The following is a 22,614-nucleotide window of genomic DNA, read 5'->3' as shown; positions in this document are numbered from 1 at the left end:
AAGGGGCCGAGAAAGAATTCAAACCTGAGTCTGTTAACTCTAAGGCTGGGCCCTTTCACTTTCACACACATATGCTAAGTGCAGGGGTTAATGGTGGGTGTGGGCCTTGGACCTTGAAGCAGAGCCAGGTGCTCTAGCTACCAGGCTGCAGCCTGCAGCCCAGGCTCTCTGTGCCTGAGGGTATCCCCACTTACATGTACGTTTATCCATCCTGTGAACACAAGTTTGGGGTTTGCATTGGCACCGTAGTGGGGTACGCCGGTCATAAAGATAAATAAAAGAAGCCACGACGCTGCCTTTGAGGGGCTCAGTTGACCCTGATGGGACAGAAGAGTACAGTAATGGGAGCTGGACCAGATCAAAGCCCTGGAGACGTGGTGATCCCGACAGACGGTTGGCAACTGGGGGACGGGGGCAGTGTAAGGAGGCTTCTGGGAAATGGGCTCATTCACTAGGTGCATGAGCTGGAACAGGAGATTTCTGGGAGGAAGGGAATGTCAGGCTGTGTGGAGGGAAGGGCATCCTCCCTGTCAATCTTACATTTACTGGGAAAAAGAAGTCAATAGCTGGGCTGGAGTTTGGCAAAGAGTAAGCCCTCAGTGGAGAAAGAAGGGGGGGAAGGGGACACCTCGTTTCTCCCTCCTCTATTCAAGGCTCTACCCTTTGCCTGGATCGGGTCAAAGGTCAGGACACAAGAGGTGCCCGTGAAGCCCCCTTCTAGCTCCCAGCTCAGCGGGGCTGGGCAGAGGGCCGGCAAAGCAGAGGCTGCCCAACCTCCACCTCTGCCCACCCTAGCACCTCCAGCTGCATCGTCTTGACCTGAGAAAACAAGACAGAGTGCAGAGGGCCCTGGACAAGCGAGTGGAGAACCGTGTTCCTGGGGGTGGCCCCCAAGAGGTGAGTCAAAAACTCACTGGGCACATATTCCCCTTGGGGCTCCACCATGGTGAAGGGAGGCAGAGGAGGAGAAATAGTTCCAATCTTGCAAGGACCAAGGGCTTCCTTGGAGGCCAGGTTCAACAAGCAGAGTCCTGGCTTAGTTTTAGTCCTTGAGCCTGGACCCTCTTACCTAGCATGCTGGAGCTCATCTGTGGCTCACTGGCCTCGTTTCTCCTGGACACTGCCATCTCAGATGACCCTGCTCTGAGGACTCCCAGGCTTTCCAGAGGAATCCCCTGCTATGCTCCAGCCATGCTTCAGAGGGAAATGTTTGGGAAAGCAATACTCTACAAGCCGTGCAAGAAGATGTCACCATCATTGTGTCCCTCAGCTTCTGATGCTATGGCCTCCAGCCCCCATGCGGTACTGGGCGGCAAAGCAGTGAGGAGTTTCCTGTTCATGCAACCTGGGCACAGGTGGGGCTCTGTCACACACTCAGGTACCCAGGAAACAGGCTGCCTGAGCCGCCTCTCAGTCAGACAGGCTCAGTCCTACAGAGCCCAGGCGGGCACACTGCTGACCTCCCTAAGTCCTGGTTCCCGGTCCCTGCTAGCTGCCTGAGAGTCTCCTTTCTCTTTCTAATGGTGGAATTATTTTAAAGTAAGAATGACAGCAAAGCTCAGAGACGTCTGGAGGAAACTTGAGATGTCCTCATCTGTGGTCCACGGAAAACGGGGCCCAATTCCTTCCCTCTCCCTGCAGGCTGCCCTCGGGCTCTGTGATGCCCAGGCCCATGGGCCGTCCATAGACAATCATCCTGCAGAAGTCTGTGGAGGCCAGGCTCCATACTATACCCAAGCTCTTCTTCTTGTCCCCTTCTCCCACTATGAGAAGGACATTCTCCTGGGAGCCTGCCAGTCCAGGAGGAGATGAAAGACAGGTAGACAGGAGATGAGGAGCCCCTTCCAGCCAACTAAACTGGATCACCCAGGCAGCTGCCCAGCTCTAGGTGTGGACGGAGGACACCCTCATCAGCAGGGCTGTGTGGCCAGGCCCCAGGTGGATGGATAGTGCACACTGACCATCAAAAGCCACCTGGATCCTGTCGTTAGCTACCTGGCCTGACTGTGGTAATAAGTATCTGGTACACCTAATAAAATGTCTGTGGATTGAGGGAAAGAATAAAATGGACCTTCTGGGGCCACTGATTCTGTGTGCACTGAGTGGGGCTGGTGTTCCACCATGCTCATGAGAGGCCCACGGCCACCGCGGGGTTGTCTGGACAGGGAGGGACAGGGCCACTGTCCTGAAGGCAGCAGGAGTGGGGTTCTTCCCCCACCCACCCTGCTATAGCTTCAGAGGGTCCTGCAGCAACACATGGTCACACAGTCAGGACCCAGAGACCCAGACCAGCTCTGTGGGCCTCAAGAGCCCCTGTACCATGGACCGCTCCCCTGGTCTGACATTCAGATCTGACAGCATGGCCACATTTTAAGGCCCAGAGTTTCTTCAGACTTTAAAATGACTCCCTGCTCCCAGCCTGGTCTGAGGACCACCTATGAAATGAACTTGAAATTCCAGCAAGAAACAGATAGCCAGACAGAGTGACCATCACCACCACCGCCATGGTGACTATCATCACCATCAGAATACACAGGAATCATAATGCTCAAAAGAGGAGGGGGAGAAATAAGCCACAAAGCGATGACGTGCCTGGGCTTCACAAGCAGACTGTGAACCAGACTTCACTTCTGGATGGGCTTTGGTTGAGCTGTGTGACCCAGAGGAAATCAGTTAACATCTCTGAGCTTTAGTTTCCTCATTTAGAAAATAGAAATAATGGTCAGAACGACCTCATTATGAAGATGAAACGAGTTAATACATAGAAAGCAATTAAAACAGTGTATGGCACATAATAAATGCTTAGTCATTATTGGCTACTGCTGTTATTGTTATTAGACACTCACCGCAGGCACTATACACACGTCAACTCATCTAACCCTCCCAGGACCTAGTGGGTTTGGACTCCACGCGTCCACTGAGCATGAGAGAGCAGAAGCTCGGAGTGTGCAGGGCCCTGCCTTCCTCTGAGCTCCCAGGAGGCCTGTGCACCCTGCCAGCCCTCGCAGGGCCCAGGATGTGCCCTGGGCCCTCCCCCATCCCACATCTGGGACGGGGAGACAGGCTGACGAGCCCCGGGCAGTTCCTGGGTCGCTTTCATTCCCTCTGTGCCTCCTTCTGCAGCTATCGTGTTCCCTGGAGCCCTTGGCTGCGCGGGCGTCCCCGGGCTCATCAAAGGCCCTGCTGGCAGCCGATATGGAGGAGCAGCAGTGCCAAGGGGCCCTCCCCTGCCAGCCACCGCCACCCGCCACCCAGCCCAGACTCACCAGGAGGAGGGGCCCAGCCCACAACCGCTCCAGGTGTCACTTAACCCTCGACCGTGAGATCCGTCCTGGAAGAGCCCAGGTGTGCCAACCCCACGGTGACAGGCCAGGGCCAACCTCCCAGTCCCTCTGGACCCACGGTGGCGGGCAGATCACTGGAACACCACGGTCCCGGGAGCTTAACTCACGAGTGATGAGAGGTTCCTGAGAGGGTTGGAGGGAGGCACTGCTGGAATCCAGAGCCGCCAGACCTCGGCTCCCCGGGCCAGGGTCGAGGGATTCAAATAAAATGTGACATCTCTGAGCTTTGAGGGGTACACAGGCTAGTGAGGAGGCCATATGTCCAGTGCCCTAGCGGGCTTGAGCAAGGAATGGACCAAGAGGTAGAGGACTAACTACTCGCCCCCGTTCTTCACGATTAACAGGAGGCCCTCTCTCAGCCCTGCAGAGAGACAACCAGGAGAACCGTGAGCCACAGACTCAGCCCTGTCCTCAAGGGACTTGGATTCGTGCTGAATCTGCCTGCAGCAACCACAAAGACCTGCATGGAGAAGGTCACCTGCACAGGTGATGGCAGCGCAATCTCAGGATCTTGTGCTGCTTCTCGGTGCCTCAATTTTGTCATCTGCAAAATGGGTGTGGCATGTTCATATTATGACATGCCACATGGCCTCTGAATTCTCCTTGAAGAAAAATTTAACAGGAAAAAAGTTCATCTTAGGTTAAATGGCAAAAGCTGGTTATTATAACCACAGGATCCCATTCCTCATGTTTTTCAAACATATGTATATGCAACAATACATACATAAGATGGATGTACTATAAACTTAAATGCACACAATTTGCATTATATGGGTGCATAACATGTCAGAATGGTAATAAACACATAAACAAATATATAGAGAGACAAGGAGAGAGGAAGAATTTATAAATTGTGTAGGTGTGTGTGTGCATTTGTGTAGCCCTGGCTAGATGTGTCAGTAGAATAACAAGTAGTTTTTAATTTCCCTTTGCTTACCTGAATTTCCTACATTATACACTCAGCATGCATCACTTTCCAAAAAATCAAAAAGCAGGATGAAAGACCACTCCTTGTCACCTGGGTCTGTAACTGGAAACAGTGGCTGGCGCCCAGGTGGCCCGGGATGAGGCTAAGCTGGGCTCATGTGCCACCTCCTGCTCCTCCTGGCACCCACATGCCCTCGGCAATGAGAGTAACAACATTCTCGAAGCATCTACTGATGGGATTCACAGTATGCTGACCCTCAGCTTCCTCAGCCCTTATATAAGGGACACCCGGGACCTGCGTGCTGTGTTCTCCTACTTACAGAAGAGAAAGCTGAGGGACACAGCAGTGTCCCACAGCTAGAGATGGCAGAATGAGCCAAGTGGTCAACACAGTGTGAAGCCGAAGCCTGTGCTCTGTCCTTCAGAGAGCTCAGCACCCGGCCAGGTCGCTCCTCTGCAGGGCCTCCCCTGGGGGGACGGGGGCTGTGGGCTGCGTGGCCTGGGAGACAGCAGAGGGCTTCCCTGTGTGGGAAGTGGGGTCTTTCTCAGGCCTGTGGGAACAGCCCCAGCCTGCAGCCCTGGATGGCTTGTCCATGCCAGCCCAGGCGAACATCCGGGCATTTCTGCCCCCTGTGAATGGGCCTCGGAGCAGCCAGATCCCAGGAGCCAGTAAGGCGGGAAGCGGCTGCCAGGGCTCTGGCACCAGCACCCCGCCTTGTGCACTCAGCCAGCTTGGCCGGCTGCCTGTCACGGCTTCAAAGGGGTGTGTGAAGCAGGCTGGGGGACCGGGCTGGACAGGTCTGCCTGAAACTGAGATGGCTCCACAAAAGGAGGCTGTTGTGAGCCGAGCTGGCGGGAGCCCATGGCGGGATGGAGGGCGGGAAGCGGGAGGCAGCAGAGGGAGGGCTGGGGGAGCGGCAAGGTGCAGTCAGCAGGGCAGCCTGTGCCCACCCACCGGAGGAGCAGCAGGCCAGCAGCAGGCCACAGGTGGGCCTCCAACCCAGGAAGGCCTGGCAGCTGGTGGCCAGCAGAGAGCAAGCCCCGCCCCACCTTGAGGGGTTCAAGGGTCTTGGGAGGCGTCTGTGCCTTCCAGGAACCTGCCCGCATCTCCCAACTCGGGCCCACCATGAGCCAGACCCTGCAGCACCGAGGGCCCAGCTGGCAGTCTGCCTCACCGGCGCCCAGGATGGCGTCTCCCCCAGTCCGGGCAGGCGGGACCCCAGGGTCACTCAGGGATGAAGACAGGGCAAGTCCTGTCCCAGGGCACAGGAGTTGGACCAAGTGCCCGGGGTCCCCTCCTGAGCCTATCACCAACTGAGACCATGGACATGTGACTTCAACCTCTGAGCCTTGTGTCCACTAAAGGTGAGATGCACACCTCGAGCACACGAGCACACTGGTAGGTGGAGGTGGGCTCCCAACGTGGGGCTGCTGCCCTGAGCCAAACTCTCTTCTAACTGCATCCTGTGGACTCCCAAGGGAGTCGCCATGGTGTGCGATAAGACATCTGCATTCTGGAGGTCACAGGGAGTGCCCTGCTAGCACAGGGACTGGCTCATTCAGAGTCCACTCAAGGGGAGCACTGCCACTGTGGCAAGAGCCCACGACAGGGAGGGAGGAGTCATTCAGGCTTCAGAGGTGACATGCAGGCAGGACAGGATGCCAGGTCCAGGGCCCCAAGAGCCTGGCTCTTCAGTTACGGCCTGGCCCCTGCCTCTGAGGCCTGAGGTTCTTCCCAGAGAGGAGACCACACTGAGTGTCCACTTCTACAGAAGAGAGAACCCGCAGGAAGGCTGGATTTTGAGAACGGAGACCTGGGCTCCCTCTGCCCTGGTGCTTCCCGTACTTGAAAGGCTCTGGCCTCAGTTGTCCCACCTGTCCCCTGAGAATGCCCCCATGCACCTGGTGCAGACGATTCCAAAGCAGGTGAGAGTGCTCTGCTGACCAGAAAGCTCTGGAAAGCGTCATCCCCACCACACTCTGTCTACCAAGGCGGAAATCCTCTCTTCATTAGAAATAGCCTCTTGCCTGGTTCTAGCAGGAGGGGAGCCATGTGGAAATCCTGGGTGACTTAAAAATCATTTCTTCACATCAAAAGCAGATAGTATAGGCTCTCAAGAATTCTGGCAAATACCCTTGATGTGACCCAAAGGTCTGGGAGCATTTGGAGAAGGGCGCTGGGCTGTGCCAGGGGCCTCTATCCCTTGGCCGGAAGGTGTCTGTGCAGAGCTCTGAGTGAGGCACTTGCCAGGGTTTGTTCTGTGCTCATCAACCAGCCCCTCCTCCAGGTTTACACCAGGTGGTGGGAGGATTACAACCTGCCTGCCAGGTATTCGAGGGAGGAAGGTACAGAGAGGGCAAGACTTACGTCCTCAGAGAAAGAGCCTCCCCTCCCCAGCAGCTGGCCCGGAACACCCAGATCCAACGGAAGGCATCCTGCTTCCTCCCTCTGACCTGCCAAGCAAACACACAAGAGTGGCAGGTGCCCAGGGCTGTTGGCCAAGCAGGACTCCTGTCCAGCCAGTGCCAGCAAGAACAGAAGCTCGAGAACCTCCCTGGCACCAGCCCCGTTGCTCCCTCTGAGCCGGCAGGCCAGAGGAAGGGCAGCTCAGTGCCAGGTGGCCAGAAGGGGGGCTTTCTTTCTCCGTTGCTCGGAGAGGTGGTCTGGACACGTCACCCCACAGCCGGCCAGCCTTGGCACTGCCTCCTGACACACGCCTTCCCCGGATTCTGCCCGGCTTCCGTGAAGTCTGCGTGAGAGGACACGGGCTCTCGTGTGGGGCGGTGCGTCTTTAACACACTCACGTGGATGGACACCCAGGAGCTGAAAGCGGTCATGGGAAGCTCATCCAGGCATTTCAGTGATGACCACTGACCCGTGGAGAACTCAACAGTCACACAAAGCTTGCTAGAAGGAGTGTCAAGTAACCTGGTCACGCTGACTACTGGGTGGCTCTGGGCAGCACTTCCTTCGCCAGGTGAGATTCCTCCCTGGGTGACATGCTGCGTTTGGCTGGATGCCTGCCTCCGTGCCTCATGGGGTTACAAGAGGCTGTGCTTTAGGTCAGGTGGCCTGGACCTAAACCTTCACTCCGCCACCTCCTTAGCTGTGAGCTGTCTGCTCCTTTGATGCCTCTGAGTGAATCTCTTCCTCTTCCTCCTGGAACCGCAGGAGAGCAGCTCCTCCCTGCGAGTGAAGGAGAATGGGAAGTGCCGATACAGAGCGAGCGCCCCCAGGCCAGCATGCTCTAGTGTCTGGGTGAACACGGTGGGGGCCAGACAGGCAGCTTGGGTGGTTATTTGTCTGGCTGGCTCAGGGGTCTAGGGTTGGCTGGATGCCAGTTGGTCTGAGCTGGTCTCAATGATCAGACAGAGCAAGCACCCGGGTCCCATTTCCTGGGTCAGCCATCCCTCCCCTGCAACCAAATGGCTGTCCCAGAAACATCCCTTCCTTGGTGATGGCAGAGGCTCACCCCTGGAAACAGAGACACTTTTCCAAGGCTCAGCTGGCAACGTGTCTGTTGACAGCACATGAGACAGTCAGCCACACCACCAGACCCCACAGAAGGTGCAGGAAGGGGTGAAGGAAGAACTGGCCCATTCCTATAACCAACTCACCACATTTCACAGATGGAAAAAGGGAGGGTCCATACAATTATGTGACTGAAAAACAAGTTAACCGAAGACAGTGTCTGAGTTAGAATTTATACGCAGGTTTTTGTTTTTGATTTTGGGGGATCCCCTGCCCCAAGCTTAGTCCTGGGGATTGAACCCAAGGCCTCCATGTGCTCAGCACTTCCTTGACCTCTGGCTATTTGGTCAGCACTAAGGCCTGTGCCACTGCCATTACAGAAGAGTCAAAAAGGAGAGCCAGCAATACCCTGAACACCAACACCATGAACTTGACATCAGCTTTGGCTCCTGCTAGGGAATTCTTTGGTGCATTTTGAGTGATGGACGGCCAGGGAAATGCCCACCTGGCCCCGGTGAGAGCTAGCACAAGTCTGACCACCCAAAGCCCTCCTTACCCAATTCAGAATGGAAGCAAAGAGCTGAGAGTAACAGCTCGAAATGACCAGCAGCCCTACCTGGGATGGTGGTGTGGACAAAGCTGCTCCACAGGAAGGAGTGCCACCTTCCCTCTATGTCCAAGCTCCATAAACCAGGGTAAAGGTCAAACTAAGACTCCACCCCCTTCCCACCCCAAATGCCCTGGCTTTCCTGGGTAAGGAGTGCACAGCCCTAATAAACACCTCCTAGTCTGCGGAGCTGTGGGGCTGATGGGAAAGCAAGGGCGGCTGTCCTCCAGGCCTTGTGGGAACTCAGGTAAGGAACAAGTCGTCCTCCGTCCACAGAATGTGCTGGGACAACTCCCTCCCCTTCTGGTAAGTAACTGAAGGCTTCTCAGAGAGGTTGAGGAACTTGCTCAGAGCCCCACAGACAGTCTGAGGCCCAGCCCTGTATTTGAACTTCTCGTATCAAAGCCCTTGGGGATTCGAAGAAAAAGTGGAGACCCAGGCTGAAAAAGTCAATGACCATCTTTATGAAGGAAAAGGAACTTCCCGAGAGTCGTTATTAAAGTAATGCCTGGGGGGATCCGGAATGGGAAGTAGCCTGCTTCCCGGCAGAGGAGTGTTCAGGGCCAAGGACACAGTGTTTTCTAAGGCACATTCCAGGGCAGGGAAAGCCTGCCTATGGCCATCAGGCCCAGGGCCTCCGCTGGCCCTTCCTCTGCATCGTGCTCACTGTGGACGTGGCTTCCTTCCGAGGACAGCGGGCCTCCAGCCAGAGGCCTCGGGACAGACGGCTTGGCCAGCTTCCCTGGGATGTAATGCAGAGAGATATTTTCCCCTCCGACTCCAGTGTTCCCCACTCAGAGAAAATAAATAGAAGAAAATGAGCCTCTATCACAACTGAGGATACCAAGTCACCAACGGAAGACTCACAGGCCAAAATTAAACTGTAACCAAAATCCCGTAATTTCTGACTCAGGCCCACACGGGATCTCAAGGTGAACTCTCGGGTCAGCCTTCAGCCTGGGAACGGGGGCCAGGCAGGTGCATCCTCGTGGAAGGAGGGAACATAAGCCCGAGAGGAAGGCCCTGGCTGGAAGTCCACCAGGCCTAGTGGGACAGTGACTCTGGATTTGGTCATTTTGCCTGGGACACGTCCATGAGACAGCATCATCCTTCCTGCCAGTAGCCCCCAGTGTCTAGGCTACCCAGTACGAGAAGGAAGGAAGGGGCTTCCACGTCTCACAGCCCTGTGCTCTAGGAGGGGTGAGAGACAGGATTCAAGAACTGCAGCAACCATGTTAATGACCATGATTTTCCCCCAGAAACACAGGATTTTCCTACCTTTGATGAGTGAACCAAAACGGTAGCAGTAGAGGAAAGGCATACTGCTTGCGGGGTGTGGAGCGGGGCATGTGGTTACAGCCTTCAGAGACAAACTGCCTGAGTTTGAAATCGGGCTTTACTACAAATGAGCTGTTCAACCTTAAATAAATCACTTAACCACTCAGCTCCCCAATTTCTTCCGCCATGCAAATAGTCCCAACCCCACAGCATTGTCATAAGGATTAAAAGGGCTAATCAATGGTGATCACAGGTGTTCATTATGTGCTAGCCTTTAGTCACAGAATAGCAGTCCTCTGTCAAATAGAGCCAAATGTTATTTGCCAATGTGTACGCCATCTTTGAACTCAGTGTAAGCAGCTCCTACAAACAGAAATGGTTACAGGAAAAATGTGCTAAAAATACTGAGATTTTTTTTTTCCAAGTCCTTAGAGGCATCCATTTTAAAATAGGGCAAAAGGAATCTACTAAATACGCTTTTGAGAGTTATTTTAATGAGCGAGCATCAGCCCTGTGCCTAATATGGTGAAGGGGCCTTCATGGTCTGGTTGCCCCGCTCTTTCATTCTGGATGTTCTTTGATTGGCATGTGACACACGTGACACAGATCAGCGTGTCCATGGCACTCTGCATGGCTGGGAGGGTGGTGAGCCGTCCTCAGGGCCCTTGGGGCGAGTGTGTAGGATGGCACATCTTATCCGCGGCACCTCTGGGGTCCCTGCAGGACTGCAGGATGCCATGGCACATGAACAGAGGGCTTTGGGCTGAAGGAACAGACGGGCCTGAGGCAGGGAGGGCGAGGGCATCAAGGGACAATGAAGGATGAATGCCAGTGCACCAGCCAGAGGCCCGGCAGTCAGGAGAGACGCTCGCTGTCTCCTCAATTAAAGGCTGGGCTTCTGGACCGAGGGTTCCCACTGGATCCCACGCACGGAACGGGAAGACCACAGTTGCCCACAGCCGGGAGTGAGCGACGCTGCCCTTGGGAGCTGGCATTTGGTGGGCAAGAGGGAGTCAGGGAGGTGGGAGACCCCTGAAGAAGCCGCCACAATTCCCCAGAGGGTCTGAAATAGAGAGTGAGGCCCACCTGGTGGAGAACAAAATCCACCCAGTAGCAACCATCGGGGAGCCGGGGAGATGAGGTTTGGAAGATGGGGGAACCTGCTCTTTCTGAGTTCCAGGGGAAGCTGGGCTGGGACACAGGAAAAGGAGCCCTGAGCAGGTGATGTGAGTGTCCCCTGGAAGGGAGCAAACACTCACTAGGATCCTGTATCAGTTTCCTACAACTGCTCTAACAAATTACCACCGAGTGGTCGGTTTAAAGCAACACACACGTGATCACCTCGCAGCTCTGTGGGCCAGAGCATGTGGGTTGGCTCAGCTGGCGTCTCTCCTCTGGGGAGGCTCTGGAGAATCCACTTCCCAGTTCCTCCTGTTGCTATGGGGTTCAGTCCCCTCGGCTGCAGGCTGGAGGCCCTGTTTCTTTTCTGTCTGTCTGTCTGTTGGTGGGCCCGCACTGCAGAGCAAGCGTGGCCCGTGGAATCCACCTCCACCTCGAGTCTCTCTGACTCTTTCTTCCAGAAGACTCTCTGATCCATTGGAAAAAGTGCTTACAATGGGCCTCGTAGTTAATTTAGGATGATCTCCTTATTAAGGGCCAACAAATTAGTAACCTTAATGACATGAGCAAAGTCCCTTTTGCTGTGTGAAGTGACACACAGGTATGGCTCTTCCAGAGCTTCTCTGCTTCTCAGCAAGAAACGACGTACCTCGCCCAACAGCTAATATGGTGTGTGGCCTCTTCTACAGGAGGCATGCCCAGGTCCTAAGGAATCACTGAGAAGTGGACTGGGAGGGAACCTGGAGAATAAAGTTTCCCACCAGAAACAGGAGATTCTCTCATGGACCTGGAAATGAGCAGGGACCAAGGGGAGGGGCACAGAAGACTTGCCGGGACCACGGGTTATGGGAACACGTTTAGAAGAGACCAGAAGCCGAACTCGAAGGAAAAGGCAGATGTGGACAGCACTGCAGGAGCCAGGCCCATCAATGCCAAGAGCCAGGCCACCCTTCCCTTTCCTGGTGGACAGATTCTTCCCTCCCAAGAATGTTCCAGAAACGACATGGTGTGCCCTTATGGAAACCCCATCCTAGGAGGAAAAAGAGCCAAATGGGAGTGCGTGTGCTGGTCTGGAAGATGCCCGTGACATAAAGAGACGGAAATGGAATGCTGGCCAATACAATAGGTTTTCAATTCCCCCCAAAAGGAGAAAACAAACAAAAATTCGTGGGCTTGTACAGGCGTGGCAAAGCCAACTGTTAAATATTTAAGAATTTCGCAAACTGTGTTTTAAAACTTTGTTAGCCTCAAATCCATCATGTTAGAATTTCACCATAAAAATCAACAACCCCCCAACCCAGGGCTCTTCCTTCTCCTGAAAGGCATAAAGTACGCCAATAGGTTTGCATGAATTACCAACCCAGTGATAGGGATTATCTCGAAAAGGGGCAGGTGGGCTTCAAACTGGTACTGAACATGCTCCCTTCTTCATGTTATTAGTTTTTAAAATTATGATTATAGCATTTTTAATGTTTTCCACTATCATTCATATATTTTAAAAAAAGACATAAAAGGACCACCCCCATGCTATATGGCCCCCCGTCCAAGGCTCTCCAGTTGGGAGGTGGCTGCAGCACCCTGAACTCTGAGCCTGCCTCCAGCTGGTCGGGGGACAGCAGCACTGACGCGCACATAAACTGGAAATGCTGCGCAACCAGGGGCAGCTCATCGCTGACCACACTGCTGGGAACTGGGCAGCCCAGGCCAGCTGCACAGCCAAGTTCTCTCAAGGCTGGGCACGCCTCCTCAGGGAAGGACCGTCCGCAGCTGCAGACTAAGCCACGGACCTCTGCTATAATCATTATGCATCAGACTTGATTGTCCAGGAGCAAGGAGAGCTTCTCCAGAGCCAGCCCGTCCCTCCTGAGGTCAGATCCAGGGAATTTTAAGTGGGGGAAGAGGCGGGGAGGAGCCTGCGGGCTCCAGACAGAGCGCTAGCAGCCTGTCCTGAGGATGTGAGGCTTGCTCAACTGGAACCCTCTCATCCTGGTGCAGAGCTGAGGTCTCCAACAAGGTGCCCACTGCTTCACTGATGGCACCTGAAGCAAAGGTTTTTCCACGTGGAACACTTTGGTAGCTCCCCCTTGGCATTTCTCCAGGACTCCCTTGCTGTGACCTCTCAGTGTGATGAGCACGCAGAATGTTGCTGCTTCTAGCAATGGGCAGCCATCCCACATGGCGATGCTCTGTGGAATGAAGATGCCGATTCGTGGGGTGGAGACAGGGTCAGCTCAGATCAGGGCTTCAGGGGAAACAGAGGCAGCGGCCCATTTCCTTGAGGGACCCTCTGCTGACTTCTATCCGGGGTGCCTGACACAGAGCAGCTGATCGAGACGTGTCCACTGACCTGTGGTTGATAAGATCTGACATCTTACGGCATCTTTTCCTTTCCTTTTCCTGTCTTCATACCATTTGGACAATTCGCATCCTATGCCTTTCCCCCGTAATGTAGCCATCTTAAACCATTGTTTTCACATTTAAATGACTAAAAAATGGACTTTTTACATGTGTACAGAGCCTCTGCCTCTTCCCTGAGACCAAAGATTAAAGCTAATCCTGATTTGTTCAGTTATAAACATGACTGAGGTCAACGTCTTTGTGCTTGTGCACAACAGGACCCTGGAAAGGATCTCTGAGACACATCTGCCTATTTTCAGATCGTTACAAACACTGGGGTGCAGAGGGTGAGCTGTGCTAGGATACCACTGATTCTGGAAAATATGGGAGTGGAATGTGACCCACGGTTCAGGCACACGCAGCGTGATCTCTGATTCAGGGACACTGAAAGCCCCAGAAACAGGGCCCTTGTCTGATGGATGACAAGCTGAGGGAGGCAGGTGGTGTCCAAGTCCTATCTATCTGTGTTTAAAAATTAAGAATAGGCAGCTAACGGAACTTGCTGTGTGAACGCTGCAATTCTGAACGGCTCCTGAACCAGATAGGAGCATTCTTGGTATTGCCCAAACCTACGCATCTAGAATGAACAGAATGGAGGAAGATCTTTACTCTTCTGACAGAGGATTCATATCTAGAATACATAAAGAACTTAGAACACTTTACACCAAAAAAATCAAATAACTCAATTAATAAGTGGGCAAATGAATTAAAGACACTTCTCAAAAGAAGAAATGCAAATGACCAATAAATCCATGAAAAAATGTTCAACTTCCTTAACAATCCATGAAATGCAAATGAAAACTACACCAAGAGTTCAGGTCACACTAGTCAGAAGGCAGTTACTAAGGATATGAATGATAATAAATGCTGGAGAGGATGTGGAGGAAAAAGGACATTTTTACACTTTTAGTGGGATTGTAGACTCAGATGACCACTATGGACATCAATATGAAGGTTCCTCAAAATACGAGGCATGGAACCAAAATGTGAGCCAGCTGTACCACTCCTCAGTATTTATCCTGAAGTCACCATACTACAGTGACGCACAGAGACCCATGTTTACGGCAAAGCAATTCACAGTAGCCAAACTCCGGAACCAGGCTGGGTACCCATCAGTGGATGAATGGAAAGAAAACGTGGTACGTATACACAAAGGAGTTCTATTCCACATAAAAAAGAATGAAATTATGTAATTTGCAGGAAAATGGATGGAACTAGAGACCATTATGTTAAACGAAATAAGTCAAATTCAGAAGGTCAAAGGACACATGTTTTCTCTCCTCTGTGACAGCTAGAGAGGAAAAGGAACAGGAAGAGGGGAGCAGATTTCATGAACATCAAAGGGAGATCAGCAGAGGAGAGGGGCCAGGGGGTGGGAGATGGAGGGGAAGTGCTGGGCAGTGATAGTGGCCAAATTACACTGTTATATTATCTCTGCATGAACAGCTAAGTAACGACAAATCTCACCAGTATGTACAACTATCATCATCAATAAAGAATGTCAGGAAAAAAAAAACACCTACTCATCTATTCTTCCATGGTTCATCTCATCTCATCCATTCTCCACTGCCCTCCACTGCCCTGACGTGGGATGATGACAGCCCGAGATGACCTCAGGGGCCCCTTCTGATGCTATCCCTGGTCATTGACTCTAAGAAGAGAGCTGCTGACCCAGGAAAGCCAGAGAACTTGCTGCACCTGCACTGAGACAGCAGCCCCTCTGCACTTCCAAACCTGCACGGCTCTGGAACTCTGACCAGGGAAGCCATGACTCTGGCCACAGTAGCCCTGTCATGCATGTAGCCCATGTGACTTATTCAGTCCTAAGTGTCTGAAGGCACGGTCTGGTGTGCTTCATCTTTGCCTTTCTGCACCAGCCCGGGGTGAGTGCATGGGAAAATTATCCTGGATCCTTCCTGACAAGCTACGGGATAAAAGCAAGGACTGCAGCGTAAGGCACGGTCTAGCCATGGTTGGCCATTACATGTGATGATGATCTACCCTTGAGGCAGGCAGATTTCAACACGATCACATAATCACAGGGGGTAAATGAATTACAGGACTACAGGAATGACCCCATGTGGCCAGATGTGCCTATGCGGGATTATTTATGTGTCATTAGTTCACAAATCCATGGGTCATGGGATTTCAGGAGGTGTTTTAACTTTATCCTCAGTGTCTTCCTAAACTAGTACTTCCTTAATTAGTACACATTCCCTACCTAAGAGCGCCTAAGACTGGACTTGGCAAACCCCACCCTTCAGTCCAAATCTGGCCACCATATGCTTTTGTTTGGCCCATGAGCTAAGAATGGCTTTTACATTTTAAAATAGTTGGAACAAAAAAAAAATCAAAAGAGAAAGATTATTTTGTGACGTGAAAATTATGTGAAATTCAAATGTCAGTATGCAAACATAAAGTTTTATTGGCACAGAGCCATGCCCATTTGTTCTGCATCATCCATGGCTACTTTTGTGCTACAAAAGCAGAGTTAAATAGCTGCCACAGAGACTGTGTGGCTGGCAAAGCCTAAAATATTCTCGCTCTGGCCCTTGTCAGAGAAAGTCAATCAAACCCTGGTTGAAGGCATCGCCTGCTCTAGAAACCTCTGCATGAATCCTTCTGCAGATTTGCCTCTCCTGGGACAGTGTTCTAGTTCAGTTGATTGTAAGGTACAGTCAATTCTCCTTATTTGTGGATTCTATATTTGCAAACTTGCTTACTAGTTAAGATTTATTTGTAATCTCCAAATCAAAATTCTTGGTGTTTTCACGGTCATTCCTCTTCATTTGCAGAGCAGCGCAAATTATGAGTCTCCAGACATACGTATCCCCAGCCAAGGCCAAACGAAAAGCGATACTCTATTTCCAGTTTCAGGTCATACTCTTTTCAAAGTCCCCATGGTCGATTTAGTGTCACCTCTTTTTCTTCCATTATTGTGCCTTTTGATGGTTCCCAAGTGTCATACAGAAATGCTAAGCCGAGTGGCTGCGATATGCCTTAGAAAGAAAACACACACTGGAGAAGCTTCGTTCAGGCATGAATTCCTCTACTTTTGGCCATAAGTTGGATGTTAATGACTCAACAGTATATACTGAAGAAGGTGCCTTTACACAGACACATAGAGCTGGGCGCGGTGGTACACGCCTGTAATCCCAGAGACCTGGGAGGCTGAGGCAGGAGAATCACAAGTTCAAGGTCAACTCCGTGAGATCCTGCCTCCAGAAACAATATAAAGAGCTGGGATCTGTATCTCAGGGGTACAGCATTTGCCTAGCATGTAGACAGCCCTGGGTTCAATCCCTGGAAGAAGAAGGAAAAAAATATTGACAGACACATGAAACAAGATTATGGATGGATAGCTAGGTTGACAAAAATGTTGTGGCCAGAGCGTCCAGGAACAGAACCCTGTATTTCCTCTGGGTCAATGATTTTGTGGCTGATTCAATGTTCACAGAAGCTTTGTTAGGACAAAACTAATAATGGTTCATAATGAGAGTCAACTATACACACTTTCAAAATCTATCTTACCACCACTATAGCCCCTACCAAACCGTGAGGCTCTCGGGGACCCAGACTATGACTCACATCTATATCTCGAACACCCATGAGAGAGTCGGGAATGAAGCACATCACCCTTCGGAAACCTCATGGTGAGGCCAGAGGGCATACACAGCTGGCTGTGGCTCCACGCTTCCGCCCACTGCCTGGTCTCGGATCCTCCTGACCTCTGTGGCCTCGAGGTCCTCTTCTAGAGAAGGAAGATCACCAGTGTTGCTGAAAGGACTCTGTGAGCTAATACAGGTAAGCACTTGGCTCCCGGCCCCCAGCAAACATTGCAAATGCTAATACGATTTGGAGGAAACCGCCAAGGGAGAGGCCCCCCTTTTCGGTCTTCAGAAAACTGTCCCTGTGCTCAAACACGCTCATTCACAAATATCCCCGCCCCTGCATTGAACCAAAACCCTCTTTCAGATTCTGCTTAGTTCTTAGTAGAAACATTTAAAAAGGTAAAATAAGAAGTAACACAGCCCAGGAAGAACCATCATAAAATTATCAATCAACAATTTTTTGCAAAGCCCTGTAATAAGTCCAGTAAAAAAAAAGATTGACCTCTCCCTAATCCCATCCCCAAATGGCAAACATGATGTCAATTTAGGAATTTTACAGATTAGGTTATAAATAAAAATATATGGACACAAAAATTAATAACTATCTGAAGCTATAGTAGGAAAGAGTAGGAGAAAAATCCATAAATAACAAACGCCTGTGTCTGTGGCATGCACCACCCTAGGGTGTATTCATAGCCCACCCAACTTCACTGACTTGTATCCAACTCTAAAGCAATGTGTTATGGCAGAGAATGGTCAATGTCTGCCTTCTAGAGCTCTTCTAGAGCTGAATTCCGGGAAGTGAAGTGACTGTACACCATATCCAGAGCAAAATATTTAAGAAGTTGGTATGAACACCTTATATGCCAACAAATCTGATAATACAGAAGAAATGGAAAAATGCCTTCACACATTCACCTTCCGAAGATTGAATTAGGAAGAAATACTATCATGGGCAGACTAATAATGAGATTGAACACATAACAAAAAGACTCTCATCAAAGAAAAGACTAAAACCAGATGGCTTCAATACTGAGTCTTATCAAACATTTAAAACACTATTGTTAATTATTCCTAAATTATCTCAAAACATTGAAGAAGAGAGAATTCTTCCAAATCCATTCTACAAGGCCAGCATTACCCTGATACTATACTAGACAAGGACACAACTAGACAAGGACACAACAAAACTGTAGGTCAATATCCCTGATGAGCACAGATGCAAAAATCCTCAACAAATACTAGCAAACTGAATCCCACAGCACAAGAAAAAGATTGTTCACCACGATCAAGTAGGATTTACCCCAGGGATATAAGAAGTTTCAATAAATGTGATACACCCTATCAACAGATTAAAGGACAAAATCCACATGATCATCTCAATTAATGCATAAAAAGCATCTGATAAAATTCAACATCACTTCATGATAAAAACTCTGAGCAAACTGGGCATAGAGGGCATATCCCCCAACAGAATAAAGGCCATATACAGTAGGCCAACAGCCAACATAACAGTGAATGGAGAAAGCTGAAACTTTCTAAGATTTAGAACAAGATAAAGATGCCTACTGTCATCACTTTAATTCAATGTAGTTCTGGAGCAGTAGAAATCCTAGCCAGAGCATCAGGCAAGAGAAAGAGAAAAGCCATTCAAGGCTGGGGATGGAGCTCAGGGGCAAGTGCAAGGCATGCTGGGTTGGATCCCCGGCATCAGCAAAGAAAGACACAAAGAAAGAAAGAAAAGTAAATTCAACCAAACTGGAAACAAGAAAGTCAGATTGTCACTACTTACAGAAAAAATAATCTTATACATACAAAACCCAAAGACTATAGTAAAAAAAAAAAATCTAGAACTAGTAAACAAAATTTGGGGATACAAAATTAACATATAAAAATCAGTAGATATTATATACATGTAGAGCAAGTTAACTGAAGTAGAAATTTAAAAAGCAATCCCTTTTACCATATCTACAAAAAAAAAAATTGGGAATAAATTTAATCAAAGTTGTAAAAAATCTCTACAATTAAAAATTATAATACACTGATGAAAGAAACTGAAGACAACACCAAAAAATGGAAAGATGTTCCACACTCATGGACTAGGAGAGTCAGTATTATTAAAATGTCTCTACTACCCAAAGCAATCTATAGATCCAATGCAATCCCTATCAAGGTACCAATGACTTGCTTCACAGAACTTGAAAAAATAATCCTGAAATTCATATGGAGACACAAGAAAAAAATCTAAATAGCCAAAGCTGTCTTCAGCAAAAAGAACCAACTACATTACAAAGTTATAATAATCAAAATGGCACAGTAAGGAGGCAAACAGACGCTCAGACCAGTGGAACGGAGCAGAGAGCCTAATTTGCTGGTAAATGGATAGAACTGGAAAATATCATGCTAAGTGAAATAAGCTAATCCCAAAAATCCAAAGGCCGAATGTTCTCTCTGATTTATAGATGCTAATCCAAAACAAGGGTGGTTAGGGAGGGGAATAATAGAAATCCATTGGATTAGACAAAGGGAAACATAGAAAAGGGAGTGGGGAGTGGAATAGAAAGACAGAATTAATTAATTAACAACTTTCCTAGCCTTGCATTTGAATACACGACCGGGGTAACTACACATCATGTACAACCACAAGAGTGGGGTCCTAAGTAGAACAAGTTATACTTTATGTATGTACAATCTGTCAAAATACATTCTACTGTCATGTGTAACTAAAAAGAACAAAAAAAAATTAAAGATTTAAAATTTGTTTTTAAAAAGGGGCTGGGGATATAGCTCAGATGGTAGGGTGCTTGCCTTGCATGCACAAGGCCCTGGGTTCTATCCCCAGCACCACAAAAAAAAAAAATTAAAAATAAATAAGAATAAACAGCCTAGAAGTAAATCCTCACATCTACAGCCAACAGATACTTTTTTTTAAACAAATGGATAAAAACCTGAATGCAAGACCTAAAACTATCCAAAGAAAACCTAGAGAAAATGCTTCAGAACTTTGGAATGGGCAAGAATATTTTCAACGAGATGCTCAAAGCACAAGCAGTAAAAACACACGGACAAATGGGATTATATCAAACTAAAAAGCTTCTGCAAACAAAGAAAACACTCATCAGGGTGAAGAGACAATCTACAAAACCAGAGAAAATGTTTGTAAACTACACATCTGACAAGGGGTTAATATCCAGAGTGTATAAGGACAAAAAATCCCTCAAACAATCCAATACAAAAAATAGGCAACAGACCTAAACAGATATTTGTCAAAAGAAGACATATAAACAGCCAACAGTATATGAAAAAATGTACAACATCACTCATCATCAGGGAAATGTGAATCAAAATCACAATGATATCACCTTCCTCCAGTAAGTACAGCTATTATTAAAAACAAAAGATAACAAGTGCTGGCAAAGATGTGGAAAAAGGGGACCCCTGCACACCGTTGGTGTAAATGAAATCAGTATGTCAAAGAGGTGTCTGCACACCTATGTTTACTGCAGCCCTATTTGCAATAGTCAAGAAATGGAAGCAACCTAAGTGTCCATTAAATGATGAATAAATAAAGACAATGCGGTGCACACACAATGCAATCACACTCGATCATTAAAAAATGAAGGCATGGGCTAGGGATGTGGCTCAAGCGGTAGCGCACCCGCCTGGCATGCACAGGGCACTGGGTTCGATCCTCAGCACCACATACAAACAAAGATGCTGTGTCCACCGAAAACTAAAAAGTAAATATTAAAAAATTCTCTCTCTCTCTCTCTCTAAAAAAAAAAAAAAATGAAGGGATCCTGTTACTTGTGATGACATGGATAAAACTGGAGGTCATTATGGTAACTGAAATAAGCCAGGCACGGAAAGACAAATACTTATTAAATAGAATCTAAAAAGGTTGACCCCATAGAAGTTGAGACTAGAATGGTGGTTACCAGAGGCTGGAGGGAAGAGGAGGGAGGGAGAGAGGAGGCTGATTAACGTGCAGTTACCATTAGATAGGAGCAGGCAGTCCTGGGATGCTCTTGCAGGCAATTCTAGGGTGCTCTTGTACAGTGCAATGACTACAGAAAGTGATAACCTACCATATACTAGAAGAAAGGATTTTAAGTGCTTGTATTATAAAGAAATGATAAAGTTAGAGATGTTTACTCCAATTTAAACATTAAGCAAATGCATACATGTATCAAAACATCACCTCGAACCCCATAGACCTAAACCACTTTTATGTATATACAAGGTAAAATAATTTTTTTAAAGAAGCGGTCATAACTTTCCATTGTTGCTCCCCGCTCTGTCAGTGGGATGGTCTTCAAGACCCAGGGGTGGCAGAATGACATGGAAGAAGAGCCACCTACAAACCAGGAACACCCAGAGTGGAAGTGGCATGAGAATGTCATCTTTTAGGCACCAAAAATATTGAGGTTTATTAGTTACAGCACCTAGAATTATTCTAACTAAGCAATCCATGTTTTGTTTTGGGTTTTTTTTTCTTTGTTGGAAGAAGAAACCACTCAAAATGGTAAATTAAATGGGGCTGGGGTTGTGGCTCAACGCTAGAGCGCTCACCTCACAGGTGCAACACCCCGGGTTTGATCCTCAGCACCACATATAAATAAATAAATAAAAAGTATTGTGTGTCAACTACAACTAAAAAATATTTTTTAAGAAAACTGGTAAATCAAATGACCATATACCACTAGAAACAGTTGATTCCCACCAGTTTCTTGGAAAGTTTCGAAAGTCTATGATCTTTCTAGAATACTCACCTGCTGACATCGTAAAGCTTAAATGCTCAGAGTCTGGAAGAAGAGCTCTAGGGGAAATACTCTGAAAAGAAAAAAGCACTCTAGAAATCACTAAGTTGCACATGTCATTAGATGTCCTGCCTGAATCCCTGTTTCTTGGTCACTTGTGTCCACGTAGAACTTCATTTTCAATGGAAATGGGGGGGAAATGTGGTAGCAGTCATTGCTAACTGCTTGCAAAACCTTCTTTTTACTTTGAAATGGGCTAGAAAGCCCATCCTCACCACCCACTCGGCTCCTATCCCTGCCTTCCAGTCTGAGTTCTCTGTGGAGTTCATCGTCAGCACCACCCACAGCCAGACGCGGCCAGGCAGCTTCACAGAAGCCAAAGAACTTATCAGAAGTAACTATTTGATTTGACCAGGAAGCCAGATGTGCAGACAGGGGCATTTCCAAACCCTCACTCACTTCCCCGCTCAAAATTAGTCAGCTTCTAGCAATGCTGAGAGTCAGAGAATGTCCCAAAAGTCATGACCTTCCCGGGCAGCTCCAACACAGGGATCCATTTTGGCACCTGTCAGAAGATCCCAGACTTTGAGGGCTGATGGACAGCTTCAAAATGTTGGCTCACCTGCTGTTTAGAGAGGAGGACAAGCTCCCAGAGAAAAACCAGAGCCATGCCCTGTGTGTCCCTATGCCCCGGTGTGCCAGGCAGGGACCTGATCCCTGGGAGGTGTAGATGCAAAAAAGACACAAGCCCTCACCTTGCAAAGCCAAGGTTGAACGAGAGATAAGACATGGTTATTTCAGAGATCCATTCATTTTTTAAGGACCTAAGAACCCTTGAGTCCCTATTCATAGCAACTGTGATGGGCCAAACATATGCTCATGTACAACTCCATATATTCCAGAGGATGGCAAACACTTCTAGAAGGGTCTCTCATCTGTGGGACTCCAACATCAATTCAGAGTCTAGAATATGCTGCTGAAACTGGGCTGAGCACAGGGACTGAATGACTCATACTCCACACACACACACACACACACACACACACTTTTCCTAAACCCAAGGTAATGATGGCTTAATCTTCAGGTAAGTAAGGAATTT

The 22,614-nt window shown here is 49.0% G+C and overlaps 1 protein-coding gene across 19 annotated transcripts in view; it reads right to left on the bottom strand.

Annotated features, from left to right (window-relative positions):
* The window catches only part of LOC107142918 (COPII coat assembly protein SEC16-like), a 392,435-nt gene that overhangs the window by 221,167 nt on the left and 148,654 nt on the right, over window positions 1–22,614 (bottom strand). For 3 of the 19 annotated variants that reach the window (XR_007347239.1, XR_007347244.1, XM_048802125.1), the window contains one exon: window positions 15,546–16,447. The exons of the other annotated variants lie outside the window; for them this stretch is intronic. Coding sequence is in view for 1 of the 3 variants with exons in the window: in XM_048802125.1 (XP_048658082.1) it covers window positions 16,441–16,447 (7 nt within the window). In the remaining 2 variants the exon portion in view is untranslated. Of the gene's footprint in view, window positions 1–15,545; window positions 16,448–22,614 lie in introns of those variants that run through there. 19 annotated transcript variants of the gene reach the window in all.

The sequence above is a fragment of the Marmota marmota genome, unplaced genomic scaffold (genome assembly GCF_001458135.2).
Source record: "Marmota marmota marmota unplaced genomic scaffold, marMar, whole genome shotgun sequence".
NCBI classification, from domain to species: Eukaryota; Metazoa; Chordata; class Mammalia; order Rodentia; family Sciuridae; genus Marmota; species Marmota marmota.
This window is presented reverse-complemented; position numbering and strand designations above follow the sequence as displayed.